The 24,283-nt window shown below is 39.3% G+C and overlaps 1 protein-coding gene across 2 annotated transcripts in view; it reads left to right on the forward strand.

Moving 5' to 3' along the window:
• Positions 1-24,283, forward strand: part of RB195_007370 (uncharacterized protein) — a gene marked incomplete at both ends in the record, with an annotated part of 44,829 nt that overhangs the window by 18,134 nt on the left and 2,412 nt on the right. For both annotated transcript variants that reach the window (XM_064180960.1, XM_064180958.1), the window contains 54 exons: positions 882-974; positions 1,037-1,173; positions 1,295-1,412; positions 1,480-1,778; positions 1,991-2,098; positions 2,150-2,306; positions 2,375-2,553; positions 2,917-3,053; positions 3,947-4,067; positions 4,126-4,226; positions 4,291-4,397; positions 4,454-4,581; positions 5,703-5,846; positions 5,907-6,105; positions 6,299-6,418; positions 6,480-6,664; positions 6,720-6,828; positions 7,469-7,599; positions 8,290-8,422; positions 8,480-8,659; positions 9,156-9,317; positions 9,376-9,648; positions 9,708-9,891; positions 10,876-11,042; positions 11,405-11,507; positions 11,873-11,973; positions 12,092-12,194; positions 12,253-12,466; positions 12,844-12,973; positions 13,040-13,190; positions 13,242-13,351; positions 13,664-13,828; positions 13,888-13,996; positions 14,155-14,270; positions 14,444-14,582; positions 14,673-14,832; positions 15,335-15,476; positions 15,595-15,759; positions 15,820-16,017; positions 17,143-17,215; positions 17,277-17,431; positions 17,809-17,919; positions 17,987-18,077; positions 18,448-18,631; positions 18,976-19,105; positions 19,862-20,052; positions 20,109-20,334; positions 21,420-21,611; positions 21,668-21,876; positions 21,971-22,091; positions 22,504-22,557; positions 23,207-23,353; positions 23,416-23,562; positions 24,170-24,283. In XM_064180960.1, the coding sequence (XP_064037788.1) occupies positions 882-974; positions 1,037-1,173; positions 1,295-1,412; positions 1,480-1,778; positions 1,991-2,098; positions 2,150-2,306; positions 2,375-2,553; positions 2,917-3,053; positions 3,947-4,067; positions 4,126-4,226; positions 4,291-4,397; positions 4,454-4,581; positions 5,703-5,846; positions 5,907-6,105; positions 6,299-6,418; positions 6,480-6,664; positions 6,720-6,828; positions 7,469-7,599; positions 8,290-8,422; positions 8,480-8,659; positions 9,156-9,317; positions 9,376-9,648; positions 9,708-9,891; positions 10,876-11,042; positions 11,405-11,507; positions 11,873-11,973; positions 12,092-12,194; positions 12,253-12,466; positions 12,844-12,973; positions 13,040-13,190; positions 13,242-13,351; positions 13,664-13,828; positions 13,888-13,996; positions 14,155-14,270; positions 14,444-14,582; positions 14,673-14,832; positions 15,335-15,476; positions 15,595-15,759; positions 15,820-16,017; positions 17,143-17,215; positions 17,277-17,431; positions 17,809-17,919; positions 17,987-18,077; positions 18,448-18,631; positions 18,976-19,105; positions 19,862-20,052; positions 20,109-20,334; positions 21,420-21,611; positions 21,668-21,876; positions 21,971-22,091; positions 22,504-22,557; positions 23,207-23,353; positions 23,416-23,562; positions 24,170-24,283 (7,923 nt within the window). The remainder of the gene's footprint in view (positions 1-881; positions 975-1,036; positions 1,174-1,294; positions 1,413-1,479; positions 1,779-1,990; positions 2,099-2,149; positions 2,307-2,374; positions 2,554-2,916; positions 3,054-3,946; positions 4,068-4,125; positions 4,227-4,290; positions 4,398-4,453; positions 4,582-5,702; positions 5,847-5,906; positions 6,106-6,298; positions 6,419-6,479; positions 6,665-6,719; positions 6,829-7,468; positions 7,600-8,289; positions 8,423-8,479; positions 8,660-9,155; positions 9,318-9,375; positions 9,649-9,707; positions 9,892-10,875; positions 11,043-11,404; positions 11,508-11,872; positions 11,974-12,091; positions 12,195-12,252; positions 12,467-12,843; positions 12,974-13,039; positions 13,191-13,241; positions 13,352-13,663; positions 13,829-13,887; positions 13,997-14,154; positions 14,271-14,443; positions 14,583-14,672; positions 14,833-15,334; positions 15,477-15,594; positions 15,760-15,819; positions 16,018-17,142; positions 17,216-17,276; positions 17,432-17,808; positions 17,920-17,986; positions 18,078-18,447; positions 18,632-18,975; positions 19,106-19,861; positions 20,053-20,108; positions 20,335-21,419; positions 21,612-21,667; positions 21,877-21,970; positions 22,092-22,503; positions 22,558-23,206; positions 23,354-23,415; positions 23,563-24,169) is intronic.

The raw sequence follows: 24,283 nt of genomic DNA on the forward strand, positions 1-24,283 counted from the left end.
TGAAATTTAAAAACAGTGACGCATACTGGCGAAGCGTTGGTAGATGAAAAATGAACGGTAGCGAGCAACAAAACAATTTCTTGCTTTGTGCTTCTTCTTTCATTTCCTAAACGCGCTTTGCGTAGACGAAAGCGGTAATTACCGTTACTTAGTATTGCAGTTTGTTTTGCTAGTGATTTTCTTCGATACTCATTGAATACAATGCAATACACATAATATATTTTTTTAAATGAACAGTGAGCGAGCGAATTTTTTAAACAAAGAGATAAAAGCGTCTATACAGTCAGGTAAGACTTCTGAAGAGTCGCGTTAGCAGCTGCGCTAGAAGTGGCACACTGGGTATTTTATTCATCTCTGCACTCCAACTGGAAGTGGTGAAAGTCCCTCCTAAATCGCAACCGGTTAAACAATTGGAGCAAACTAAGAGTAGTATTGTCTCGACTGTAGATCAGTTTCAGTATTAACTCTGACAAGTAGCACTGAATATAAAAGATCCTATTCTATGTGATTGATTTCGGAGTGGAACTATTTTGAACAGAAAGTGTGTTGAACCATATTTGAGCGCTTATTCGGATACAATAGTAGCTTCATACAGCGCAGTCGTAAAATTCTTCTGAGAGTAGCCAAGAAAAGAGCTACGCTTAGGAAACATTTGAAAAAAGATTAGATGCAAAATTAAATGACTAAATCGAATTCTCAAATGCGAAGATTCAGATAGGGAGCTGAAGATTTGTACCATAGAGAAGTAGAATGATTTACAACGTTTTCGGAACAATTTTTTATGTGCTGTGAAGGAGCATTATTGACACTCTTACACTCATTAGCGTCATAAAACACTCGATACATGCTTAATTTCTTGAAAATAAGTGGTTTCTTTTAAGTTGCTTCATTTATACGAAGAACTGTTCGGTGAGCCATGTGTAAGGACACCTGTTGTTCTCTCTGCAGACGAAAATGACTTGCGTATAGGCAAGGTAAAATTTTTCTCCTACTTGACGCATTAATCCTTTAACATTAGCCCTGAACTCTTTCATAGGTGCGCCTTCCTCGACTTGGGGGAACTTTCACTGCACAGCAGTCCAGTCATCGATTACTGTCAAGTCAAGCAGTACTTATGCACCATTTGGGTGTATGTGTTGATATGCGATGGTTGTCTCTTATCATAGGACCCAGGTATATTTTCTAGTACTTTTTCTCATCACTACACGCAATTTTGGGAGATATTTTTCCCTTCTTATTTCCGCAATCGTCCTAATATATTCATATTTTCTCCATTTTTTGTGTATTTGTTTAGAAACTGTGGGAAGCGATCAACGTTGGAGAATCTTGCTCGTATATGTGGTGTTGAACTACATACTATAGTCCTCAATTCGGAAACGGACGCCCAAGAACTCATTGGATCGTACGAACAGGTGCGATATAAATCAGTTTGAATGCTAACTGCTGTGATAATCCGTGTGTGAAAGGTTTCTGCCTTAGGTGGTCGATGATTCGGCGATCGTCGAAGCCAGGAGTATCCTATGTGGTACTCTTAGCAACCATGTGCCACAGTCAGCTATTGAACGGATAAATAGTGCAGCTGACATGACCGAATTGGAGACATCAACTGAACTGGCACTAACAGAAATACATGAGAACGCCAACATTGTTGTGGAATGTCGTGAAGTGTTGGCACGTGCTGCACGGTCAGCAATGCGTTTCGAATGGCGTGACAGTTCGGTCGTGAAGGCTTATCTTGAGGGCCATTGGTTGCTGATTGAAGATGTGAATTTATGCAGGTGAGTATAAATGGTATAATTTTAAAATTGGCCAGTATTTTCTCAGCCCTTTTTGATTCATTATATCTGCGCCATGGGACCCGCATCTTTGCTTTTGCGGCGCCAGCGCACCTATCTTACATCAAACAGGGGAACAGTTCTGCAAAAAAATTTTTAGTTCTGATTTTAACATTTAACATTTTGGCTACGTTAAAACACCATGAACTGTACAGCGCTTCTGTGTTGGATCGTCTGAATAGTTGTTTGGAAAGTGAAGGACGCCTGGTGATCTCCGAACGTCAGTCATCGTTTGAGCCGTTGGAGCCACATCCGAATTTCAGGTTATAATTCTTATTCTTTCGGAACAAAATCTACAACTAATTCTTGTTTAGAGTCTTTTTATCCATGGATCCACAAAATGGAGAGATTTCGCGTGCAATGCGGAATAGAAGTGTGGAGATGTTTGTGACTTCAAATCAGCAATGGAATAAAAATCCTGCTGATGTGGCGGCAGTAATATCATCTCCCTCGAAATGTGTTCCTTTGAAGGTGACTTGTTATTATGATATTCTAATGTAGTGATATTTCTTTGTCTAATTTTGTGCGCAGCGATTTAGGTATCGGAGTCTCTGTGTTCGTTGCCGGTTGAAAAACAGTTGCATTTTTCTGTACTGCTCAGTGAACTGTCGGTCGAGGAAGCATGTCGAGCGTTTGGCTTGCCTTATGTGACCGATGCATGTGATAATTTGGAGGCCGGAATATATCCACCCCTAGGAAAGGAAGTGAACACCGAAGTGTGAGTATTTTAAACCATTAACTACTATTTTAAGTAGATTTCATTCTTAGATGAGATGTAGTTTATTCAAAGAATTATGTGTAGTGGAGATTGTGTGATGCTTTGGGTGTGTTTATTCTCAAACGATACCAGGATGCTAACATTAGCGATCGCAAACGTTAGCCTTATTTTATAGAGCATATCTTAACTTTTCCTCTCGACTGTAAACAATTAAGTAAAAGATTTAGAAAAGTTTTCGCTCGCCATATTTTCCATAAACTTAATCAATGTTCTTGGGTTTCCATACTTTTTTTTGATGCACGGGACGGCCAACGGCCTTTAGTCCACTTGTCTTATTATCCCTAATAGTTAGTTATGCTTCAGTTACGACCTATGGCTGCTGAATAACTGGAGAGAGTGTTGTGATTCTGATTGTTCATATGGAATCTTACTTGCACTACTGTCAACCTCCACATTTGTCCTCAGAGAATCGCTATTTGAGCGAGTATTTGGCGAATCCGGTAAGAAATTGTCTTTTCTTGTAGTAGTAAATATTCCTGGTAACCAGCTACAAGCCTTTCAGAATTTCAAGTTTTTCCTAGTTCGTCAAAATATCAGTGTATTCAAAAAAAAATAAACACAATAAACAATGCAAAGCGGTGCAAGATAATTGGTCCTACACCGATGCTGGTGCTTAGAATACCAAAAAAGGATTTTTGAAGCTGCTTCCAATTTCCTGGGCCTTGCTGGCATACCATTTTCTCTTCTGCATCGTACATATATTAATCATGCACCGTTCTAATGTGGCTGCTTTCTCGTACGAACTTTCCCTCTTTTTCCCATCTAAATCTCTCCCTCCTCCTCCTCCGTACCCCTCCTAAAAAGGAACTAGGAGTTCCCAAAAGTAGTGATTTCGCCACGTTCTGAGGTAATCCTGGGGGTACGAAATACGTCCGAAATTGTTTCTTAGAGTTCTCTTCTCGCGAAGTTGTTAACGACAGTAAAACATAGCACAATTCCAAATTTTGAACATTTTTGGGGTTTAAACGTTATTACATTGACGTGCAGATTGTTTTAAAAAACTATGTAACATTGAATTAGTTCATTTTTTCAAGTGCACCTATAGGTTCTGTTTTTTTCTGCAAAAGTTTGGTGCAGACAGAATCAAGCCTAAGAGGTTTTATTGTCGCCTTGGTTTTCTGGGGGGTCTTTCTCCTTTATAATTTCGTGACAAGATAGTGTCCCATCACCACGATTGAACTCTATTCGTGTGAAGTAGCGCCTTAGACTACTTCCTCTCTTCGGCTCGGGATGATATTTTTCGTCAAAAATAAGTTGTTATTCTGTTTTAAGAAACATGTGAACCTTGAAGTCTAAAAATATACTTTCCGTGCAGTAATAAAGAGTAGTCTAGGTCATCTTCTGGTAAACTGCTTGTGCGAGGTTACAAAATCCTTGGATTTATCCCATCATGCCATTGATCCTCGTTTTCACCAACACAGTCTGAATGCAGGTGTTGAGAAATCTATCCAAAGGTAGGCATTCAGGTTTATCTTGATGAGTTGATGTGCTGCAGATATTTTTCATTTTTAGATTTGTGACAACAACTGTTAAAGAATGGTTTCACGATGTGTTAAAATCCGTCCCAATGGCTTCTGGATCGGGGGAACTGCTCAGTCGAACGTTATCCAAATGTTCCTATTCTTATCTAGTAATCGTGCTCAAAATTTTACACACGTATTTTACAAATATTTACAGATGAAATGTCCAAGCTGGATGCGAGCTTCTGTAATCTGTCTATGGTTGCGAATACTGTAGATACTGTGATTGATTCGCTCCACGAACTTGAAGTGGATGAGGCTGAAGTCAGTTGTCAATTTGTTACTGTTAGGGAATGCGTCACGATGACCGTATTTTTCAGATTTTTACGTATTGTTTGCGTCTTCTTCTCTTTGTCATAGCAGCCCGAAGATCATTGGATCAGTATTCTGGATCTGCTCTTCTTTATATTGCTTTCGAAGAAATGCACCGAATGGTTTTAAAATCAAGGTTAGTGTGCCGCATTGTTTCAACATAATATTTAGAAAAAAGTCCGTTCAGCATTTAATGGGCTTAGTATTAATTTTGTTGATTGAGCCATTTTCAACTATAAATTCTGTTTTACAAGTGAGTTTAGGTTTTATTTCGTTAAATAACATAACAATAATTGAAGATTTCACCAGCCTAGTTGGCTTTAGTATTTTTGTAGAAGAGGAGTTTATTTTTGATTTATACAAAGCAGTAGCTATTAGTACAAAGCTGTAGCTATTCACTGATTATGGTAGTGTTTAGGGAAAAATGAAAGTTGAGTAAAAGATTTTTTCTGTGAAAATATTCTATGTTGGATGTTGAAAATACGCCTCTTCTTTCTCCCTCTTCTATCTCATTCTCTGTAATGAAATGTAGAACGCCACATATCCACTGAGTGATAAACATTCCCAACCACATTGGTTACTGCATTTATTGCGGAGCGCAGGCAGTCTTTTTCGTACCTGCACCGAGCTTCATGTTGTTTTGACCTGGTCATACCTCTTTTCTACCGGAAGAAAGAAAAAAACTTTTGTAAGAGTAATGCGAAATGCGTCCTATCAAGAGCAATGGTTGTTGTGTGGTCACAGAAACCTTAAACCATACTTTTTGAGTCAACTCAAACCTTCCAATGACATTAAGCATTTGAATCCATGTGCTGAATTGTCAGTTGTTCTATTCTGATGAGTGCAACCAGAGAAGAAGCACTAAGTTAACAAATAGGAGGAATGGGGAATGAGAAAAAAAAACGAATGGGCGAACGAAGCTGGGTGAAATAATAATACAGTGATATCACAGAGTCTGAGATCGTTTCAGCCCTCATCCCTCAGTCATACGTCTCCAGTGGTACTACGTTACCCAGACTTGGTTTAGTTCATGATGTGGCACCGCTGTGCAAAGACTTGCATAGTTAGCATTGAAATAAAGTATGATCACTGCGACGTCAGTGATTCGCATGCTACATTTCCTTCCTTTTTCACAAATTTTTAAACGTAGCTTACTTGTAACTATTCCAAATATCGCATTCAGGGCGAACAAAAAGGTGGGTCAGCTAGAGGTCGTCGTAAACTCGTCACTTTACCGTAGTACCCTCTTCTATTCAGATCTGGACCATTGTCGAAAGTAGTCGCACTGTTGAGCAGGGAGTGGTCGTTAGAGGCTCATCAGCGCTTCATCGATATGTATTTGCCATTGTATCAAACACATCGAATGGTGGATGCATTTTGTAGTGAAGAGGAGTGCCAGAGGTTCTATTTCGCAGTATTCCAAACTTTTTCAAGTAGTGTTTGAAGTAGTTATCTTTCCAGATTCTGTTCGCTGATCCAAACATCACTTCCTGAAAATGATGGTGAAGAGCTTGAACTTTGTATGGAAAGTGAAGATACAAATGTCTGTGGAGCACTGAATATGTTGCCACAAAAGGAATCTCTCACTGCTAATATGCTGGACCTAATCGTGGTTATAAGGAAGCTTCATGCTTTTTTCATCTCCCGATCATTTGACAGTGTACGTTGTTTGTCTCTACGATTAATTTACTTTTTTTTTGGACAGAGGGGAGTCAGGGCATCAGTTTGTGGCGCTCGTTAAATGGGAATCTACAACAGTTTTGAACTGGTCTGCGCCTGTGATATGCTTGTTTATTTTATTTCAAAGCTTTGATGTTTATGCACTCGAGACAAACCTTCAAAATTGATTTTAGAAAGAGAAGGTATTTGCTGATCAGCAAGCAATAGTGGCTGTCAATTGGAGAAATGAATTGTTCGAAAGATCCGCACAAGGCGTGACATTGCTGAACAGCGAATATTTGAAGGATAGCAAGGTGTGATATACTTTCTTTTCATAACAAAAGATAGAATTTTTTTTTACGAATGTAATCCCAGGTTTCTTCACTGAGATTCAATGGGGCGTTCTCAACAGTATTTCTCTTGTTTTGGGAAAATGTTGATTTCGATCCGGCTATGAGTACTCTCTCAACTTCTCATCTTAGCAAATGTGAATTGAGAACGTTTGCAAATCAGCTCTGGCGTTTGGCTCCCAACAGCTCACGGTTGTCAAGGCTTATTCTGTAAGTTTTCCTGATTACCTTTACATTTGCGTATATGTTTTATTGATGTTTATAGAAAGGAACTCGATGCTGTGTGCTCAGGGGTGACGGGATGGCACAGGGAGATGAAGGAGGGCAATGGATGGAAAGAAGCTGCTGAGATAGCATTCCAGGTCATGGAAAATGTGAGTACCTTGATGATACAATTTGTATTTAACTTTTTAATATTGTGATATACTTCAACAATTTTGTATTATCATAGCGTACACGGGCGGTGTAGCGCAGTCGGTCAGAGGTTCCGTTGTGACTACAGTCGACCAGTGGTTCGAATTCGCCCCAGTGCAAACTAAGCCTTTTATTCCTGCGGTGCTGATAAATTGATACTGCCTGGGAGAAATTGATACTATCTGTCAGGCTTGTCTGAGAGGATAAAAAAAATTAAAATAAAAAAATAAAAAGGTCTGAGTTGAAGTGGAACGCATAGGCGCATCCCTGTAGGGATTGATCAACGCCGTGCCCGTATAAATGTTTCATTATGGAGACGAAACAGGCGCAAAGCCCTATCCCGTATCAAGTGAAGTGGAATGGATATATGTTCTTTGGAACCCGATTTTGCGGCGAGAATAATTGGCTGTTCATCCGACCAAGTACATGCCGCTGATTAGTAATTAAAAGCTCACAAAGTGGCCAAGATATCTCGTAACATTTTTGGCAGGGCCCGAGAAAATTTGTTCAGCAATATTGCTGGGCTGTGATTGCTACAATGTGAAGAAAGGTAAATCAAAAGATATGCATACGCTTTGCGTCAAGTGCTTTTTTGTTTAGGCACTTCCACCTCCCGAAACGCTAGATCCTGTTGTGTTCAATGAGCAGAAGGCTATCTACCGGTCTATGGTCCTCAATACAGTCAATGAGCCTTTGCTGGTGCTTGCTAAGTGGAGAAATTGTGTATCGAGGTAAACTAATTGTTACTTTCAGTTGAGCACTGCATAATATTTTCTGTAATGGAGATCGTTCCTGAGTCTGATGGCGTAGAACCTCACCTTACCAGCGATGATTTTTTTCTGATACATATTCTTAGGATTTTTCTTTACTGGAATTTTGAATAATTTCCTTTGCATGTGAGACCATGCAATGAAATCAAAATACCATTACTTTGGAAATTAAAGTTTTAATGAAATTTTGGAGAACGAAACCATTGGTTTTTTTGACGTTTTTCGATACATTTTTTCAAAAGAATGTTTGAGAAGAAAAGAAATAAATTTAACATCTTAAATACATAAAGTTCAAGCATGGGGTGACGTAGAGAACCTGTCAAAAACGTTCTTTTTACAGTAGTAGATTCGTTATATGAGGTCACGCTTTGGCCTTTCCCTTACACAGATTTTAAGAGAAGAAAATCGCAGCTGCCCTCGAAAATAATGCTCTTCGGTCTCTCTATGGGCTGTGCTAGAGGACTTCTTGGTTTGGGAAGATATCTCTTCGTGCTTCGTGTTGGCTGGTTGCGCAAAATACATCTTGTGATGCTCCAAGACTGGAGAAAACCAACCATAACTTTGTTTTTTCTTGTCCGCTGCATGGCTGACCATATTTCAGTAACAAGAGCTCGTGCTTCCACGTATTGGAAATTTTTCGACATGTTTCAGGCAAGATCCCGAGTGTGATTCTCGTTCGTCACACCCAATCATAGCTGCACTATGGCGCACTCGGCGTGAACTAGAAGAAAGTGTTGATGAAAAGACTGAAAAGGTCATATTCTTCCGCCAGAAAACGAACAGAGTACGTTGTACTTGGAAAACACCGTATTACTGTCGATTTCACTTTTCTTGACTTCAGTACTCGGCTTTGTGCAGCGAAATGCGGGCATTCTTGAAGATAGCAGCGACGGTTACACCACTATTACAAGAAATAGGCGCAGATGCTGATTTAATTCTGAAGGACATGGAGTCATCGCAGTTGGAACTTGTGCTTGCGCAATTAAGATCATTCGCTGTGAGCGCATCGAGCTTTAGACAGGTATTTTTATACATATAAATTTATATTTTTTGTTGCTTTGTTGTATGAAGAAGAAGGATACAGTGCGATCAAAACTACCTGAGGTTTGGTGCATTTGCGTACGCGACCGCACTCGAAACAGTGTGGAGGAATCGACGTTTTGACCCGACTACCCCGCCTTATTCCTCTTCAGAGGAAGTGTTCTAGTGCTGTAATGCTGTAAAAATGTCGTGTTCATAATCTGTAACTCCAATAACTTCCCTCTCAAGACCTTGCTTTTAAAAAAATTACCCTGTTGTTTAAAAAAAAATTGGGTACATTTTATTCCTGAGTGTCCGGGGAAGTTTGCGTCGGACAGACAAACAAACAATTTTGTGCTCTATGTGGTAGTAAATTTTGATCTAGACATGATCATGACAAACAGTTTTTCCCTTGTTTCTAATATTCAAATATTATTACTACTACTGTCCTATAGTAGTACTGTGCTAGGAATCTTTTATTATGTTTTGTTTTTCAGAAGATATTAGTCGAATTCCCATCATTCGTGGACGTCTCCATGACTTTTCTTCAAGGAATTAGCATTTTTCTCTGCTCGCTTCATGAAGCTTGTGATGTCATACAAACCGCTCTACGCCGTCGAGATTTTCGTATTACTACCGCTTTTCCGATGGATTTTGAGGCATATCATTTATTTTTCTGTTGTATTTTTCATTTCAATGTAAACGAAAACATTTTAGCTCAAGCCATCCACGGAAGGTCTTTGGTCCCCAGAGTTGCTGGCTTGGGCTTGTCGAGACGCTTCACCAATGCCACTTCGTTTGAAAGCAGCACTAGTTAAGCGAAGAATCGCACTTTCTATGGATCCTCAATGTGACCTGGAATGGACGCGACATCAATGGCAAAAATGGTACGAAAGAACTGTCGCGAAAGCTGCTGAGAAAGATTTCGTTTATCGAACAAAAACAGAAGAGGAAAAAGATGAACTGGATATGCTTGAGTTCTTTTCGGAGGTGGGTTCTTGGTCTCGTCACTCAATTTTAGTCTGAAATGTTTTTTTTTTCATTTTTAGTTTCAACAAGAGCGAGAAGTTCTTGTGGACAGAGATCTGTCCTCACTGCTTGAGGCTACTGAACACACGCAACCATCCAAAGGAAATGCCAAGGACACGGAATACATCCTTGCTCTTGTGTGGTTAAGGCGGATGTTGTGTGATCTTCGATATTTTGGCCAAGAACTACATGATTCTACAGTTGGTGCGTTTTGATTCCATATGCTATCACATAAGTAGGTGGGATTGTTCAAGATACGAAAACGAGTTGATTTTACTCAATATTGAGGTTCAGATGCCATTATCTTACAAGTTCTTTTTTAACCACGCTAATAGTTTGCTGATGTAGGACAGCACTGCTGTTTCTTTGTTAAATCCAGCTCCATCTACTCCACTTCCACTTAATAATTGCAACTGTGCTGCTGATCCCGAACTCATTTGTACTGAATTTTTCTCGATTCTTAGGGGTTTTATTCTAGCAAATAAAGGAATAGGATAATGTAATCCGTAGAGGAACTCCTTCCAGTCATATTCAGATGTTCTAATAAGGCCAATATATAACATTTTTAATATATAGGTATATAGTCATATATATATATATATATATATATATATATATATATTTTTACAAATACCTTTATATATAGTACAATGCTACCAAAGCATATTCATTTAGGCATATGCACCTTAGTATGGTGCTCATATTCATTTTGGGACCAACAACTAAATTGGTGATGTTCATTTTCTTCTTACAGTTTAAGTAACGTTATATTTCATTGATTGACTTGCATACAGTCGGATCAAAACGACCTGACTTTTGGTGCAATTGCGTAAGTGGTGGTGCTCGCACTGGTGTGGTACTTCCGTTCAGCTTCACAGCTTTGTTGAAGTAGCACGGATTGTATCGTGGGCTTTTTGACCCGATTTTGTAGCTTCTTGGTGCCTGCAAAAAACCCTACATTGTTTAAGAACTCATTTTTTTTAACCATGGGAGTTAGAAACAAAAGCGAACATTTAAAATATGTTTTACAAGTCCTTCACTAGGTGTCCATCCATCTCGTGTACGATCGAAAGTAATCAACTAGTCATAATTTCGTTTACCTGAATTCATGCTGTACTCACAAGTGCATTTTTAACTTCTATCTTTTCTTTCTATTTTTACACACGCTTTCATATAATTCCGTTTCAGATTCTGATCTCAATCTTTTGTATGAGGTGATCTCAAAAGTTGAATCAGACGGTGCTGATGTGGTTGACGTGTACCGTGGAGCATCGTTGCAGCAATTTCGTCGAGCTGCTGGCATTTTAGAAGCACTTGCTGAGCGCACAAAAGCTGTTAGAGAACGATGGCCAGAGGTACTCAGTTTCAAAATGTTCAAAAATGAATAAGTATGTTACAAAAATGTCTTGTCACTGCAGTAACTAGAACTTAAAATTTCTCCCTGTAGTAACTCTGAGAACAGGATCCATACAAGTTGCTGTTCTCAGATTTACTACAGTCACTACAGACAAATTTTAAGTTCTAGTTTTTTGTTCTTGCTTAATTCTTAAAGAAAGGAGAGTATTTACTTTGGTAGGGCGTATCACAATATTGTTCTGAACGAACATGGGAGATAGAAGGGATCAGCATTCGTGGATTTCTAAATGAGCACAGCCAGTGACTTACTAATTCAGAAGTGAGGGTCCGTATAACAGTTAACTGATATCGTGTATTCCAGCATGTGTCCTTGAAACTGATTCTGGATGCGATAAATGACTTCTATAATGCTCGCCTTTCCACCACTCACATGAAGATGGCGACACTAGTCGAAAATATAATAGGTATTTTCTGTCTTCTTCCTTACTTTTTTTTTTTATCTAGGTGTATTTCTAGTATGGTAGAAATAGTGGAACCTTACTTTTGGATTTTGATTTGATTTTGTGCAGATTTTGATGAATTGGTCATTCCTTTGCCCATTCGCTTATTCAAGTTGCGAATGTGGCGTCGAGTTTGTTTTCGTTCAAGAATAGTCGAAAATGTAGGTAAAATAAGACATCCTGAGCGGTCGAATATCCCTTAGCAAATCTTTCTCCAATCTACCACAATTTCTCAATTCATCGCATTTACGTTCTTTTCATATTTGACTGACAAATTTTGTGCATTTCTATTGTGCTTATGAATGAACGTTTTCATTCTAATCATTCAGAACAATGCGAAGAATGGGAGAAGATTTCTGATCGAGCAAATTCGCTCTCTCATGAACTAGCTGGTGTTCGAGAACTTCTTGTTGATTGGAAGAAAATGGAGGTTAATTAATTTTTGAGGGCTTTGGAAGTTACACTTCAGTGTTTCTCTTGTTTCTTTAGTTATTTGTTTCTCATCTTCTCCAGTTATTGCACAAACCTATGTCGTTGAATCTGTTTAGGTCCTCTCTTGGGGAGAACTTTTGAATCGAGTAGAAGAAGACAGTCAGATGCGCGCTCAACTTGTTGCTTTCCCTCTTTATGATGCACTATTCAGGATAGATAGTACGTGTTCCAATCCTCAACTTTCTATGCTCAGTTGTTTATTTGTTTTTTTTTTCAGCATTAGAATCTCAAACCACACTTTGTGCGATGGCAACGGAATGGATCAGTAACGCTACCCTCATGGACTATGCAACTAGGATTAGAAGCGTTCATTGTCTTGCAAACTGGGCAACACTGCTCGGACATCGTTTGCTGGGGATTAATCTGGGCTCAATCGCTGCACATTTCAAACAATATGCACCGATTATAGAGGAGAAGCTGAGAGAAGCCAGGTTGGGTCGTTATTTTTGGATTCACTTTTCTTCCAAAGAACAGGAGATTTAATGACAACATAATAACGAAAGTATTTGTTTGCCTGTTTGTTGTTGTTTTTTTTTTCTACCGGGCTTTCTTTTTTTTTTGTTTTTTTTCTTCTTTTTTCTATGTAGCATACAGGCTACCGTTGAATAGCCTTGAATTGAGATCCCAATATTGTCGATTTCTTGTTACGCTGTTTTTAAGTCATTTCGTGGACTTCATTAATTTTGTACCTTGTTTGCCAACTTCCCACTTTGTTCCAGTTCTCCAATCCTTCTCAGAATCTCAGAATGTGTAACTATATGGAAAACTGGGTCTGCTTACAACCTATGTTTACTTTTTGTATTTTCAGAGTACCAGCTGAAAATAGTCTCAAAGACTATGTGAAAGTAATGAAATACAACGACCTCAACCTTTGGAATATCAAGGTGTCATCACAAAAAGCCCATTCTCAGTTGTTCAAAATAGTACGGAAATTTAAGGTTTGTTTTACAACCAAATAAATGCAAGTCTTATTAGGGAGAGATCTAGTGATTCACTTCTTACAGGAAGCTGCTGGTGTTCAAGTTTCTCAGTATTTCGATGAATTAGTTGATATGGACGTTTCAAATGTTCCTGAACCATCCATACTTGTGGAAAGAGATTGTGAAGGACACATACGTCGAGCGCAGCAGTTAGCTGCAGAAATCCTCACTTATGGTAGTTTTCAATTATTTACATTGTTATTTAACTTTAGCTGGTAGCTTGCAGCGGAAAATCTCTGCAATACTGAAGCAGCACTTGGTCTAACTGATCAGACGAAGTCCTGTGATGAGACGATTCGTGTTCAAGTCAACTATGACGGTGAGGAGAAAGAGAAGGTTCGTAAGTCTATACTCTACTACTAATAAAAAAGAGTCACTGAGAAGTGTTTTGCTAACATGAACTGATCTGATTGAGTTCTGTAATTTTAAAATCTTGAAAAACTGAAAAAAAATCAATGTTTTTCGATAGAATATTTCTCAGATCTAGCGCTGCGCCAACTATTACTTGAATTCAACACAGAATCAACAGTATTGGTTTACTTTTCATTAAGTACTAGCTAGTAGTTTCTGGCGGTGCTCTTACAAGATTTGTTTCCATTGTTGAACTACATGATTATCAGTATTTGGTAATACAAAATTATAAAACAGGAGAAACAACAAGGCTACGCCCGAAACTCCCGACAACGAGCAGTAGCAATGGTCATCAAGGAGTGCCAAACAATAGGCCTGAATGGGCGTAAAGCAATTGGGCTGAATCAGGAGGAACTTACCAGAAGCTCATTGACAGAGATAGAGGAGAATCGTGCTGTAGAGGTTTGTTTCGTGTCTTCTTCTACGATGCACACGTAACATAAACTCCCAACATCTTCCAGAAACTTGTCCGGAATTGTGCTGGTGGTCGAAATGCATGCATTCGAAAAGCCATCGCTCCTAATGAGCAGCTTGGTGTAGCTACTCGAAAACATCTGACTGGAATCATAGGTTGGTTGCTGATCATCACTTTTTCTTGGATTATGCACTCAATTGTGTGGTGAAGCTTCAACTACTGTCAATAGTTGAAATTTAACAATATTCAGTATGCGTATTATTCACCGCATTCACTGTGCAAAGATTACTGATTTTTAAAATTTAAATTGTAGACTATGGCATGGCATGGATTTTGAAGTGTCACAAAAATCTTGCAAAATGGGAGGAGTTTGCTAACAACATGAACAGCAGAGCAATGGCGTTGGATCGACTGAAGTCGAATTTGGAGGTTTGTGATATCTTTTCACGGCTTTATTCATTAAATCTATTACATTCCACACATATTCATTCCCAGAATGTGATGATATCTTTCTTTTCACCTATGTTTCTGTGGGAAATCAACGTTAACAAATAAAGTATAGACGAATTACTTCACTAAAATGATGCTCGATTTTTTTTTAGAACGGTTGGCTTGTTGACCACGAGCACTTGGAAGCCTCTTGGGAACATATCTTATCGCAGACCGCTGAGCTTCTGCGACTGACTGGTGCTATGAAGTCAAGGATCGAACATGTACCCGATCCAGAAACGTCTAATGATGGTAACTTCTGTTTTTGTTCAATGCCTACATTTTTTCTAATATTGAATGATTCTATGTTTTCATTAATTTCGTATCAATCAGCATCTTTAGACAATAATGACTTTGAACATCCCCTCTCACGTCTTCATTCTTCAAGTCCTGAACTGGAAAAACTACAACAAATAGTTATAAAGGCTCACTCGATCACTCAAGAGATGCATCGAACAGCTATGGAGATGAGCGCGGAAAAAAGCAAGAATATTTATGAAATGTGCGTTTTTTCATGTTTTTTTTTCAGCTTTTAAATAGCCTTCTAAATTGTAACAGTGGTTGGGAATCAACAAGCAACTACCTTAGAACTTGTTGAGAAATTACCACATATTACTCGTATTTCCTGCAACAACATTTGTTTACATAATTTTTGCGGTTTAATGCTTTGTCCTGGACATTGTTTTATAATTGGGCCAAAATGACACGAAGCACGGACAGTTGCGCAAGCGGCTGCGTTTGAAGCGGTGCGGTGGAGACAGCGGTTGGAATCGAGGTGCGACAGTGCCGAACTGCAGAGATGGGGGGCGAGGATCCTTACAGGATGCCAACCGCTACGCTCCACAGCGCCGCTTGGAACGCAGCCGCGTGCACAACTGCCCGTGCTTCATGTTGTTTTGACCCAACTATAGTATGCATAGTATGTATGTGAAATATAAGGAACATTTAACGAGAAAGACATTTTAGTGTCACGATTACTTCTTCACTTTCTTTTTATCTTACAGGACTATTGTAACACAATCAATGGAGCGCCTGTCGAATAATACCGATACGTTGGACGGACTCCTACTCGAACTGCATGAATGGTTCGAATACGAGTGTACGCGAGCCAGAGAAACCCTAAGAGATTTGGTTCCAAAGCTCAAGGTTAGTTGGAAATTCTTCATAAGAAGCACAGTAATGAATAAATTCACCTAGTATGAAGACTAAAATTGTTTCTTTTCACGTCGGGATTTTAACGCTGATAAATTTCGATTTTTTATAGGTTCGCCTTGTTGCAAAGACGAATGTCAGTCGTTCTGTTGATATTGGCCTTCTTTTTATCCAAAACATCTACAAATCCATTACTGAAGTTTCAAACAGCGAAATAAAACTAATGGACAGACTTGATCTCATTCTCCACGTTATGACATCATCTGATGTTGAAAAGGTTTGTCTTCTAGATCTTCTGACTCATTCAACACTACAACTATTCTTGCACTTGATTCAGCTCCTCGGATGGGTCTCCAGTATGATCTCTGATGCCAGAGTTGGCATCATTCCAGATTCTCTGAGCGACATTGCTTGCTTGATTAATGTTCTGTCATCCTTGATAACTATATGGAATCATCATGTATTGCAAGCGTTACGTGTGTTATCCGTGCTCTACTACACAATTCTATCGCTGAGCATGCAACTCTTTGAGAAGGTAATTTTTCATTCTAATTTTAAGTTCTGATATGTTGAAGAAGAAAAAAAAAACATCTACTCAGCTCGGGATAAAGAAAAGGGAGTGAATATATTAAAGACACTGTGTTTTGAAATTGACGATTTGAATTAGGATCTCTCATGGACAGTATGATCTTTGGAGTGTAGACTACGAGTATGAGCGTGTTCACACTTAATTCCCGTTTGATCTTCCTGAAAAACAGCGTGCGAATCCTCTACGATGTCTTATAATGTACAACCTTCTTGCATATACCAATTCCCCCAGTCCGCGAGCCATTTCGCACGCCGTTTTTCACGACGATGAGAGTGATTCTACATAGCTTCTCAATGGAAACTGCAGGGCGTCACTTTGTTCCCTCAATAATCTCTTAAATTGGGATTATAGGAGTGAACACGCTTATACTCGTAATCTACTTCCCGAACCCTATATTGTCCATGAGAAATCCCAACATCGTTACTTTCATGAGGCGCGGCCTTTAAAGGCATCACCCCACGAATCTGGAGCGGTACGAATTTCCGGTGGAGTGTTCGTATACAGAATGGGAGACTACGAAGAGGAGGGTGATTCCGTCCATTTCTTCCTAATTGCCGTAAAAAATGGCCCGGAAGATGCGGCGCCGCACACTACTGGCGCGCTCCAATCGAACTCCTTGTAGGAAATAGTGCGCCGGAACGCTCGGAGCCGTACCTTTCGGCCCGTTTTCTACGGCAATTAAGAAGAAATGGACGGAATCACCCCCCTCTCCGTAGTCTCCCATCCTGTATACGAACACTCCACCGGAAATTCGTACCGCTCCAGATTCGTGGGGTGATGCCTTTAAGATGAGAAAGAGAAGAAAAAAAGAGGAAAAAAGAGTTGCGGCAGAGTTCTCACCGTATTTAACAATTCCGACTCCGACCATATGTTGCTGAAACATCAACGGTAATACGCATGTATTCGTGGTCAAAGCGTTTGACGTCACTTGTAGACCGAATCTATTGACAGACCCGGATGACACAATAAGCCTCCCTTGTGCTATTTCATAGAAATTCTTGGATTTTTTTTTAACGGACAATGGAAAATTTTAACTTAGTTCCTCTTATGTTCAACTTCTTTGAACTTTAGGGATACGTGAATCTTATTCCAAAACTTGAAAAACAAGAATCTGGTCAAGGAGAGATGGAAGGTTCAGGAGAGGGTAAAATTTTAACGAGTTTCGTAAGTTAATTATTTCAACAAGCTCTCAATGTTTTTCTTAGGTGGAGGTATGGGTGAAGGAGAAACGAGCGGTGACGCTAAAGATGTAACAGATGAAATGGAGGAAAGTGGTCAGATCGAAGGTCTTCAAGATGAAGTTTGTGAACCTCCTGGAGGGAATGCTGCTGAGAACGACACGCCAATTGATGTCGATGAGGTGATCTATATTTGTGTCTTGTTTTCTCTTTTCTTTCTTTTTTTTTGTGTTCACCGTTGTTTTCTGTTTGTTGGAGAAAAGCAAATTTTACAATGTTGTTTTGTGTATGTTATGGGTATCTAATATCATTTGTTTACAAATACGAATAGAAAATCATCTCCATATGACTTGTGTAGTGGCCGCCATAATGTTTGAAGTAGCTTCTCGTAAACGAAAATTCCATAGAGCGAACTCAGTGTATTCACTTTGTAAGAATTAGTTATTAATTTATCCATACAAAATTAAATATTAACTAATATGATGTTGAAATGCGTGATTTTAACCACTTCCTTTTAAAAAAAATCCTTCACGAAGAGGCTTATCTATCGTTTTTGCAGGATTTTTCTGAGGATTTACAAGATATCGATCGCAATGAAGGAGGGCAAGATCGTGAAGATTCCGACCAAGAAAATGAAGAGGAGCCGAATTTAGAAGATAAATTGGGAGACGTAGGTTTATAACTGTATCAGAATATGAGTTTAGGTGGGCAATATCAAGAAACATTTTCTTTTTAAGGTTGATGAAGCTGATGACCAACAACTCGATCCAGAGCTGTGGGATGAAAATGAGAAAGATCCTTCCAAGGACATAGACGAAAATAATGAAGGTTTGATTGTTTGTGGATTCAAAGGCACGAAATTGACGTATTATGAAAGCCCGATGGAAAATACAGAGTTCGGATGTAGATTACGAATCCAGCGTCCACAGGCGAGCTATCGAGGACCAATGAGGACTCCTCAGCAGCATATTCACGTAAAAAAAAACATGAATATTCTGGCGAGAGGCCTGAAGCGTGTAGAAAAGACGGCGCGTTCTAACGTACATCGTAGTATCAAACGCTACGATTAGGGGAAATTGAGGTGGAGCCACGCTCACATTCCTAATTCACTACCCGAACTCAATTTTACATCAGTTTTCCACACTAGGTCACTTTTATGATGCCTTTAAGATGATACCTAATAAATACAAGTTTCCAGGCGCTGGTAACCAAACTGAAGAAATGGCGGCTAAAGAGGATGATACCGTTGCTGCTGAAAAAAAGGCCGGAGATGAAGAACAGAACAGCAACGAAGAACAGAACGATGATTTTGAGCAGGATCTCGAAAACGTCGATGAAAGAGAGAAGGATATTGAGGAGACAGAAACTGCAGAGGAGGATCCGTTAGTATCTTTTCTTTCTTGAAGTTGCAGCCAAGTGCATATAAGTTGATTTCTGATTTTGTTCAAAACGGGGATAGGTCAGCTTTATCATTCATCCTTCAATTTCTAATGTACAGTTCTATGTCTTTTCAATTGAAGGACGAATTGAAATTGATATTCAAGAAATCGAAAAAGTTAAGATTTTGAAGAAATTGAAGAAGTTGAGATGGAGATTTCGAGTTGCTGAACGTTTTCACGGGCTGAAATTCAAGTTCTTCTGTGTCTTTTTCTTTTTACTTTCGGAAATTTTATGGTGCCCTAATAACGCATAGTTATTTTACTTTATTCTATAATCAACGTTCAAGGTGCACCCACGCTGAAGAATGCTCGCAGGATCCCTTGGAAGACGCTACGAACGAAGGCGAAGCCGGTGATTCCACTGATGAAGATGATGAAACTGGAGAGGATCCTGGTAATGAGGATCTGCCTAATGAGGTGTGTTCATTTGAAAGTTTAAGGAGGTAAAAAACAAGTACATCAATTCAATTCTTAATAAATTGTTGTTTAATACTTGTCTAGTTATGTTTAGTTTTTCTTTTACAGTATGTCCGTCAAAAGTGCTCCTCTACTTCTTATGATCGGTTTTTAATGATTCAAAGATATTTTCGACATCCACAAACAAAACTGATTGTATGACTAAAAAAGTTTTCTTGCTGACTCGTATAATTGTCGGATTTGTATTATTGCCTGGCGGTGCCCGAATCTTTGCCGAAGCATCTCGTCCTCAAACAGAGCTCTACCCATATTTCTCTGTCCAGAGCAAGATCTCGCACAGAATCCATCCATTTATCACTGCTCCATATCCTACCTGAACTGCCTTTCGACAGGTTTCTGACCTATATGGGTAGGGCTTTGGTAGCGTACTGGACAACAGCACCTTTTTACAATATCTGAGTAACTTTCGCCAGATAATTGTGCAATTTGTATAGCTCGTACACAGACCGTATACTCAAATACCTGATTAGATTTAACACAAGCAGGCTGCAGTATATAGGCAACAGTCAGACTCGTATGCGCAGCTTCGCGTTAGAAAAAAAAAGCAATTTTTGTGATTGGAACTATTTAGGATCGAAGCAGATAAAAAAGTGTTGAAAGAAAAATTAGAAACTACCGGAAGGTTCGCAAAGGGAAAAAATTGTTTGTGTAGTTTGAGTGCGAAATTATCTATATCCATTTCTATTTCTAATACAGGAGCACAGTGAGTGCGATGAGAACCCGACCAACCCACCTGCAGAAGAAGACGTGAGCGGAATGAAAGACGACGAAGTAGTGGAACAAGGGACTGGAGGAGGCCAAACGGGACATGATGTCAACGAGGAGGATGCTGACGGAAATAATGAGGTCGGAGAGGAGAACCAAGAAAAAAGGGGAAAAGGAGAAAGGTATATTGGTATTAAATTAGTTTCGGCTAAAAATTGACAGATTTCTTTTTTCTCAGTGAAAACGACGATGGCGAGACAGGCAAAGGAGTTGAGATAATTAAGAAGGATAAAAATGAAGAAAACAAGGAAAATGATGGAGAATGTGATGAGAATTATGAGCAGCAGGAAAACAAACGAGAGCTTGCTAAGAACGATAAAGCTGCCGAGGATAAGGAGCATGGTGATGGTGAAGAAGATGAAGCTGGACAGAACATAAAGGATGCATCTGCTGCCGAGCAACAGGTACTTTTTTCTTTTCAAGTTCTTTTTTTTTAAACTCTACTATTACTCTTACTTTGTATTTGTAGAGTTTCATACATGCAAATTTATTATTTTATTTTTTATTTTCGGAGTTTCTAGAAAAATTGTTGTTTTTAATAGCTTGTTATTAGAAGTATTATTATTGTGAGGCAAGAAGAGTGTTAGAGGGCCACACTAAAAATTGATCGTAATGAATACCGAATCAGGTTTCCTGGGGTCTAAGCCAGTGAGCAGGATTGGTTGATTTGGTAATTACGTTAATTAGCATAATCTCATTATTTCACTAATTATCTCTCTTATTAAACTTCGTCGTAATGGCTTCCTAAGCCTATCTGGTAGTCCAGCAGCTAGATAACTCGTTCAAAATTCGCCGTGACTCCTTACTGGTTGGAGGTTGTTTGCGAAGTATTTTTGAAAATTGCCATATGTAACCCCGTATCAACGAGGATCCGCCATTAATTTTCCATAGCGGCAACTTGCTGACTTTTCGTGATTCCACTCTGATTACTATGTGTCCGAAGCTTGTATCTGTGCACAGTGACACGCTGTCTTCAATGATACAGTAGTTATGATTTACACCAATTTTTTTTGCACTATAAACCGACATCTGCGCTATGTTTCTTGTCGTTTTGACCCTACTATACATCCTTGAGCTCGTGGATTCGGTAGCTAGCTACAAAATCGCTGCGCAACGTGTTGGCCAAACGCGTTGCGCGCCACCGGTCGGTGGAAGGATAATTTTGAAGACAAGAACGATGGCAGCGTAACGAAGAAGAATTTTGCTGCTACTACTGCAATGGAGTACCTCTAATCATGTGCAACCACATAATTAAAGAGGAATTCTTCAAAAAAGAAAAGAGCTCCAAAGTTTCTTAGCGCCATTACCTGTGTGAAAAATGTTGTAGACCCATTGTAGCTACTAGTCTGACCCTGACAGTGGCAGTCATGTTTTGAACGCATCCCTCTTTTTTCCTTGTCCTGGCAAGTTGCTGAGCGTTCTCCATCTATGATTTTCTCAATAAATGGTAAAGGTGGTCGTAGGAAAGAAACAGCTCGTCTGTTTGCAGGTTGTTGGCGCTGGTTCACTAGAGGAGGCCAGAGAATCCAAAAAGGCTGACACCGAAGAGAAATCTAAAGAAAGAAAAAAGCCTTCGTTAGGTGCCGAAGAAACTGTCGATTCACCCATGATCCATGACGATGCTGCTAGTGAAGAACATGGAGCTTCTATTCATCTCGCCTTAGATCAAATGTACAATTTGGTGGGTTTCCCGTCTATTTACTTTAATTTAAATCGTATCGTGTTTATGAGTCGTAGGTGGACGAAATGACGAAGGAGATTTCTCTGGGAACTGTGGACAGTGAGGTTGAACCGCAGACGATGGAAGTAAATGTAGCAACAACAAAGGACTCTGTTGATTTTGAACAGCAGTGGGCGACAATCAGCCAGACGGTTGGTGTCCTTGCTGCAGAGCTGGCTGAAAATTTACGTTTGATTCTTGAACCTCAGCGAGCTAGCAAAATGCAGTAAGTTTGTTTTATTTTTCACTTTACTTCTTTTTTCTGCATTCGCTATGGATTTCTTATTTGGATAAGAATTAGTAAGTAATGTAATACCTAGGGGCGACTATCGTACTGGTAAAAGGCTAAACATGAGAAAGTTGATACCGTATATCGCCAGTGAATATAGAAAAGATAGGATATGGATGCGTAGGACGAAAAAAGCTCAGCGAGACTATCAGGTGCGTTTATTTTAGTAGTACTTAAAGTGATGTAAATTTGATAGCTCCTAAAGATGTCCTGTGAAGTGTTAATTTAAATTACATACAAGCTCCACCTCTGTTTATTCGAAGAGAAATTTTAAAGACAGTTTTCTTCTTAGAGATCCTTTTGTTGTGTACTTATGGTCTGCTCTGGATCTCTTTGGTCTATTTAGAGAGAATGAGTAAGTGGTAGCTGCACCACGACTGAACATGCAGTTTAAAGCTGTTATTTAGCGAAAATTTTACGATTTTCTGTTTTCTCATAACTTCTTCATACATACTAAAAAAAACCGATACAGCAACCCTCATGTTAACTGTTTGAAGTGTTTGAGTTTTTAAAAATTATTGTACCTTGGTTGTAAATAAGTCTCTGAAAACCTTCATTTTTCAGGTTCTAATAGCTGTTGACGATTCAGCAAGTATGAATGAGAATGGAATACATCAGGTAATAGGGTTATTCAGCTCCAGTCCTAATTTTTTGTACCAGGATACCGTCGGCGTATAGTTAGACTGGCCACGTGTGCTGCTTTTGAAACGATAATCAGAACAGTTCCTTTCTAAATTATGTTGACGAAAAACTTCCCGCTGACTGCATTTTATTTGTGTTGTGAAGTAAACACTATTATACTCGAGTCAAAACTGCAGTTTCATAAGTGGCCGCGCTCGAAGTGGCGCGGTTGAGATCGAGGTGGGATCATCGCGAACTGCAGCAACGATTGGTGTTACCGGAGGACCCTCTTGATTCTGTCCGCTTCGCTCCATCGCACCGCTTCGAGCGCAGCCGCTTACATAACTGTACCAAGCTTCATGTTGTTTTTACAAGAATATATCCATACTGCGTTATGCACTATTCGAACCTCGTTTGTTGTACCTCACAATTTTGGGAAAAATGTTGGTGTATAACTTGTTGCTTTTCAAGAAATGTCTTTCAAGGGATATATCTGCTCGAAGGTTAAAGTAATAAGATGGGTGTTACATTCCATACAAGAAAGTAAAATTGTACCTTTTTTGCTTTGAAGGTACACGATAACTTTGCTGTGAATTGTACCAGTATAGTTGACAATTCGATTCATTCCACAGCTTTTTCTGTTCAGGTGACTTGCGAGTCAGTTTGTGTGATCGAAGAAGCACTGCGACGATGTGATGCTGGTGGCGTGTCTGTGTGTTTATTTGGAAGTGATGTGAAAATAATAAGTCCCTTTGGTGATCACATGATGCCTGGATCACAGTTATTGCAAAAGGTATCGTGGGAGATTCTAGAAGCATTACTCCGAATCAAATTATTCTGATGACTGGTTTTCAGCTATCCTTCGACCAATCATCTACCGATCTTATTCTGCTTTTGAATCGGTCAAGGCAAATTCTAAGTAATGTACGAATGCCAACTAGCGAACAGCTCTTAATCATCATCTCCGATGGAAGAGGCGCTTTAGCACAAGGCGCAGATAAGGTGAGGCCAAACAAAACTGTAACAGTAGATTCAGTCGCGTCTAAATTATTCTGTTTTCACGAGGAACGCATTAATTCTGCCTTTTGCTACCACGCCTACCCACTAATCCGAAAACTTCAAAGAATTCAAATGGCTAAGCTACTTTTTTCCCCCAAAGAATAGGCTTAAGTATCTTCTAAGGGGTATCGTTATACGAGAACAGGCAGTTCAAATGCTGAAATGGGTGGGAGCAGCAAAGTTGTTTTTGAATGTTGGTTTTGGTAACCTAAATAATGCTTGGTTTCGGTAGTTAGTGTGAATTAGCGCTAGTGAAATCCCTAATTTTTCACCTTTTATGGCAGATGAATTCACGTCACAAAAAAAAAAAAAAAGAATCTGAGCGCTTCAAACGGTCACCCTATGATTATTTTAGTTTTTTGCCTTCATGCATCCCATCCATTGGTTTTATTTCTCCTAATTGCATATTCATCCGCAAGACTTTTATGCTCAGCCCCTTGATTAGCGTAATATTAGATGCAGTCTCCACATCTGTCTCCATTATTGGAGAATGTGCCACTCTTTTGTGTGTGTGTGTTTTTTTTTTCTCATATAAGAAGCGCATTTACAGGTGAAACAGGCTTTGTCAGCTCTGCAAGGAGTGACTGTCTTATTTGTAATACTTGATTCTGGCCAGAAATCTATACATGATTTATCTGTAGCAGTCTTTCAAGGAGGAAATGTG

The sequence above is a fragment of the Necator americanus genome, chromosome I, assembly GCF_031761385.1.
Source record: "Necator americanus strain Aroian chromosome I, whole genome shotgun sequence".
In the NCBI taxonomy this organism is placed as follows: domain Eukaryota; kingdom Metazoa; phylum Nematoda; class Chromadorea; order Rhabditida; family Ancylostomatidae; genus Necator; species Necator americanus.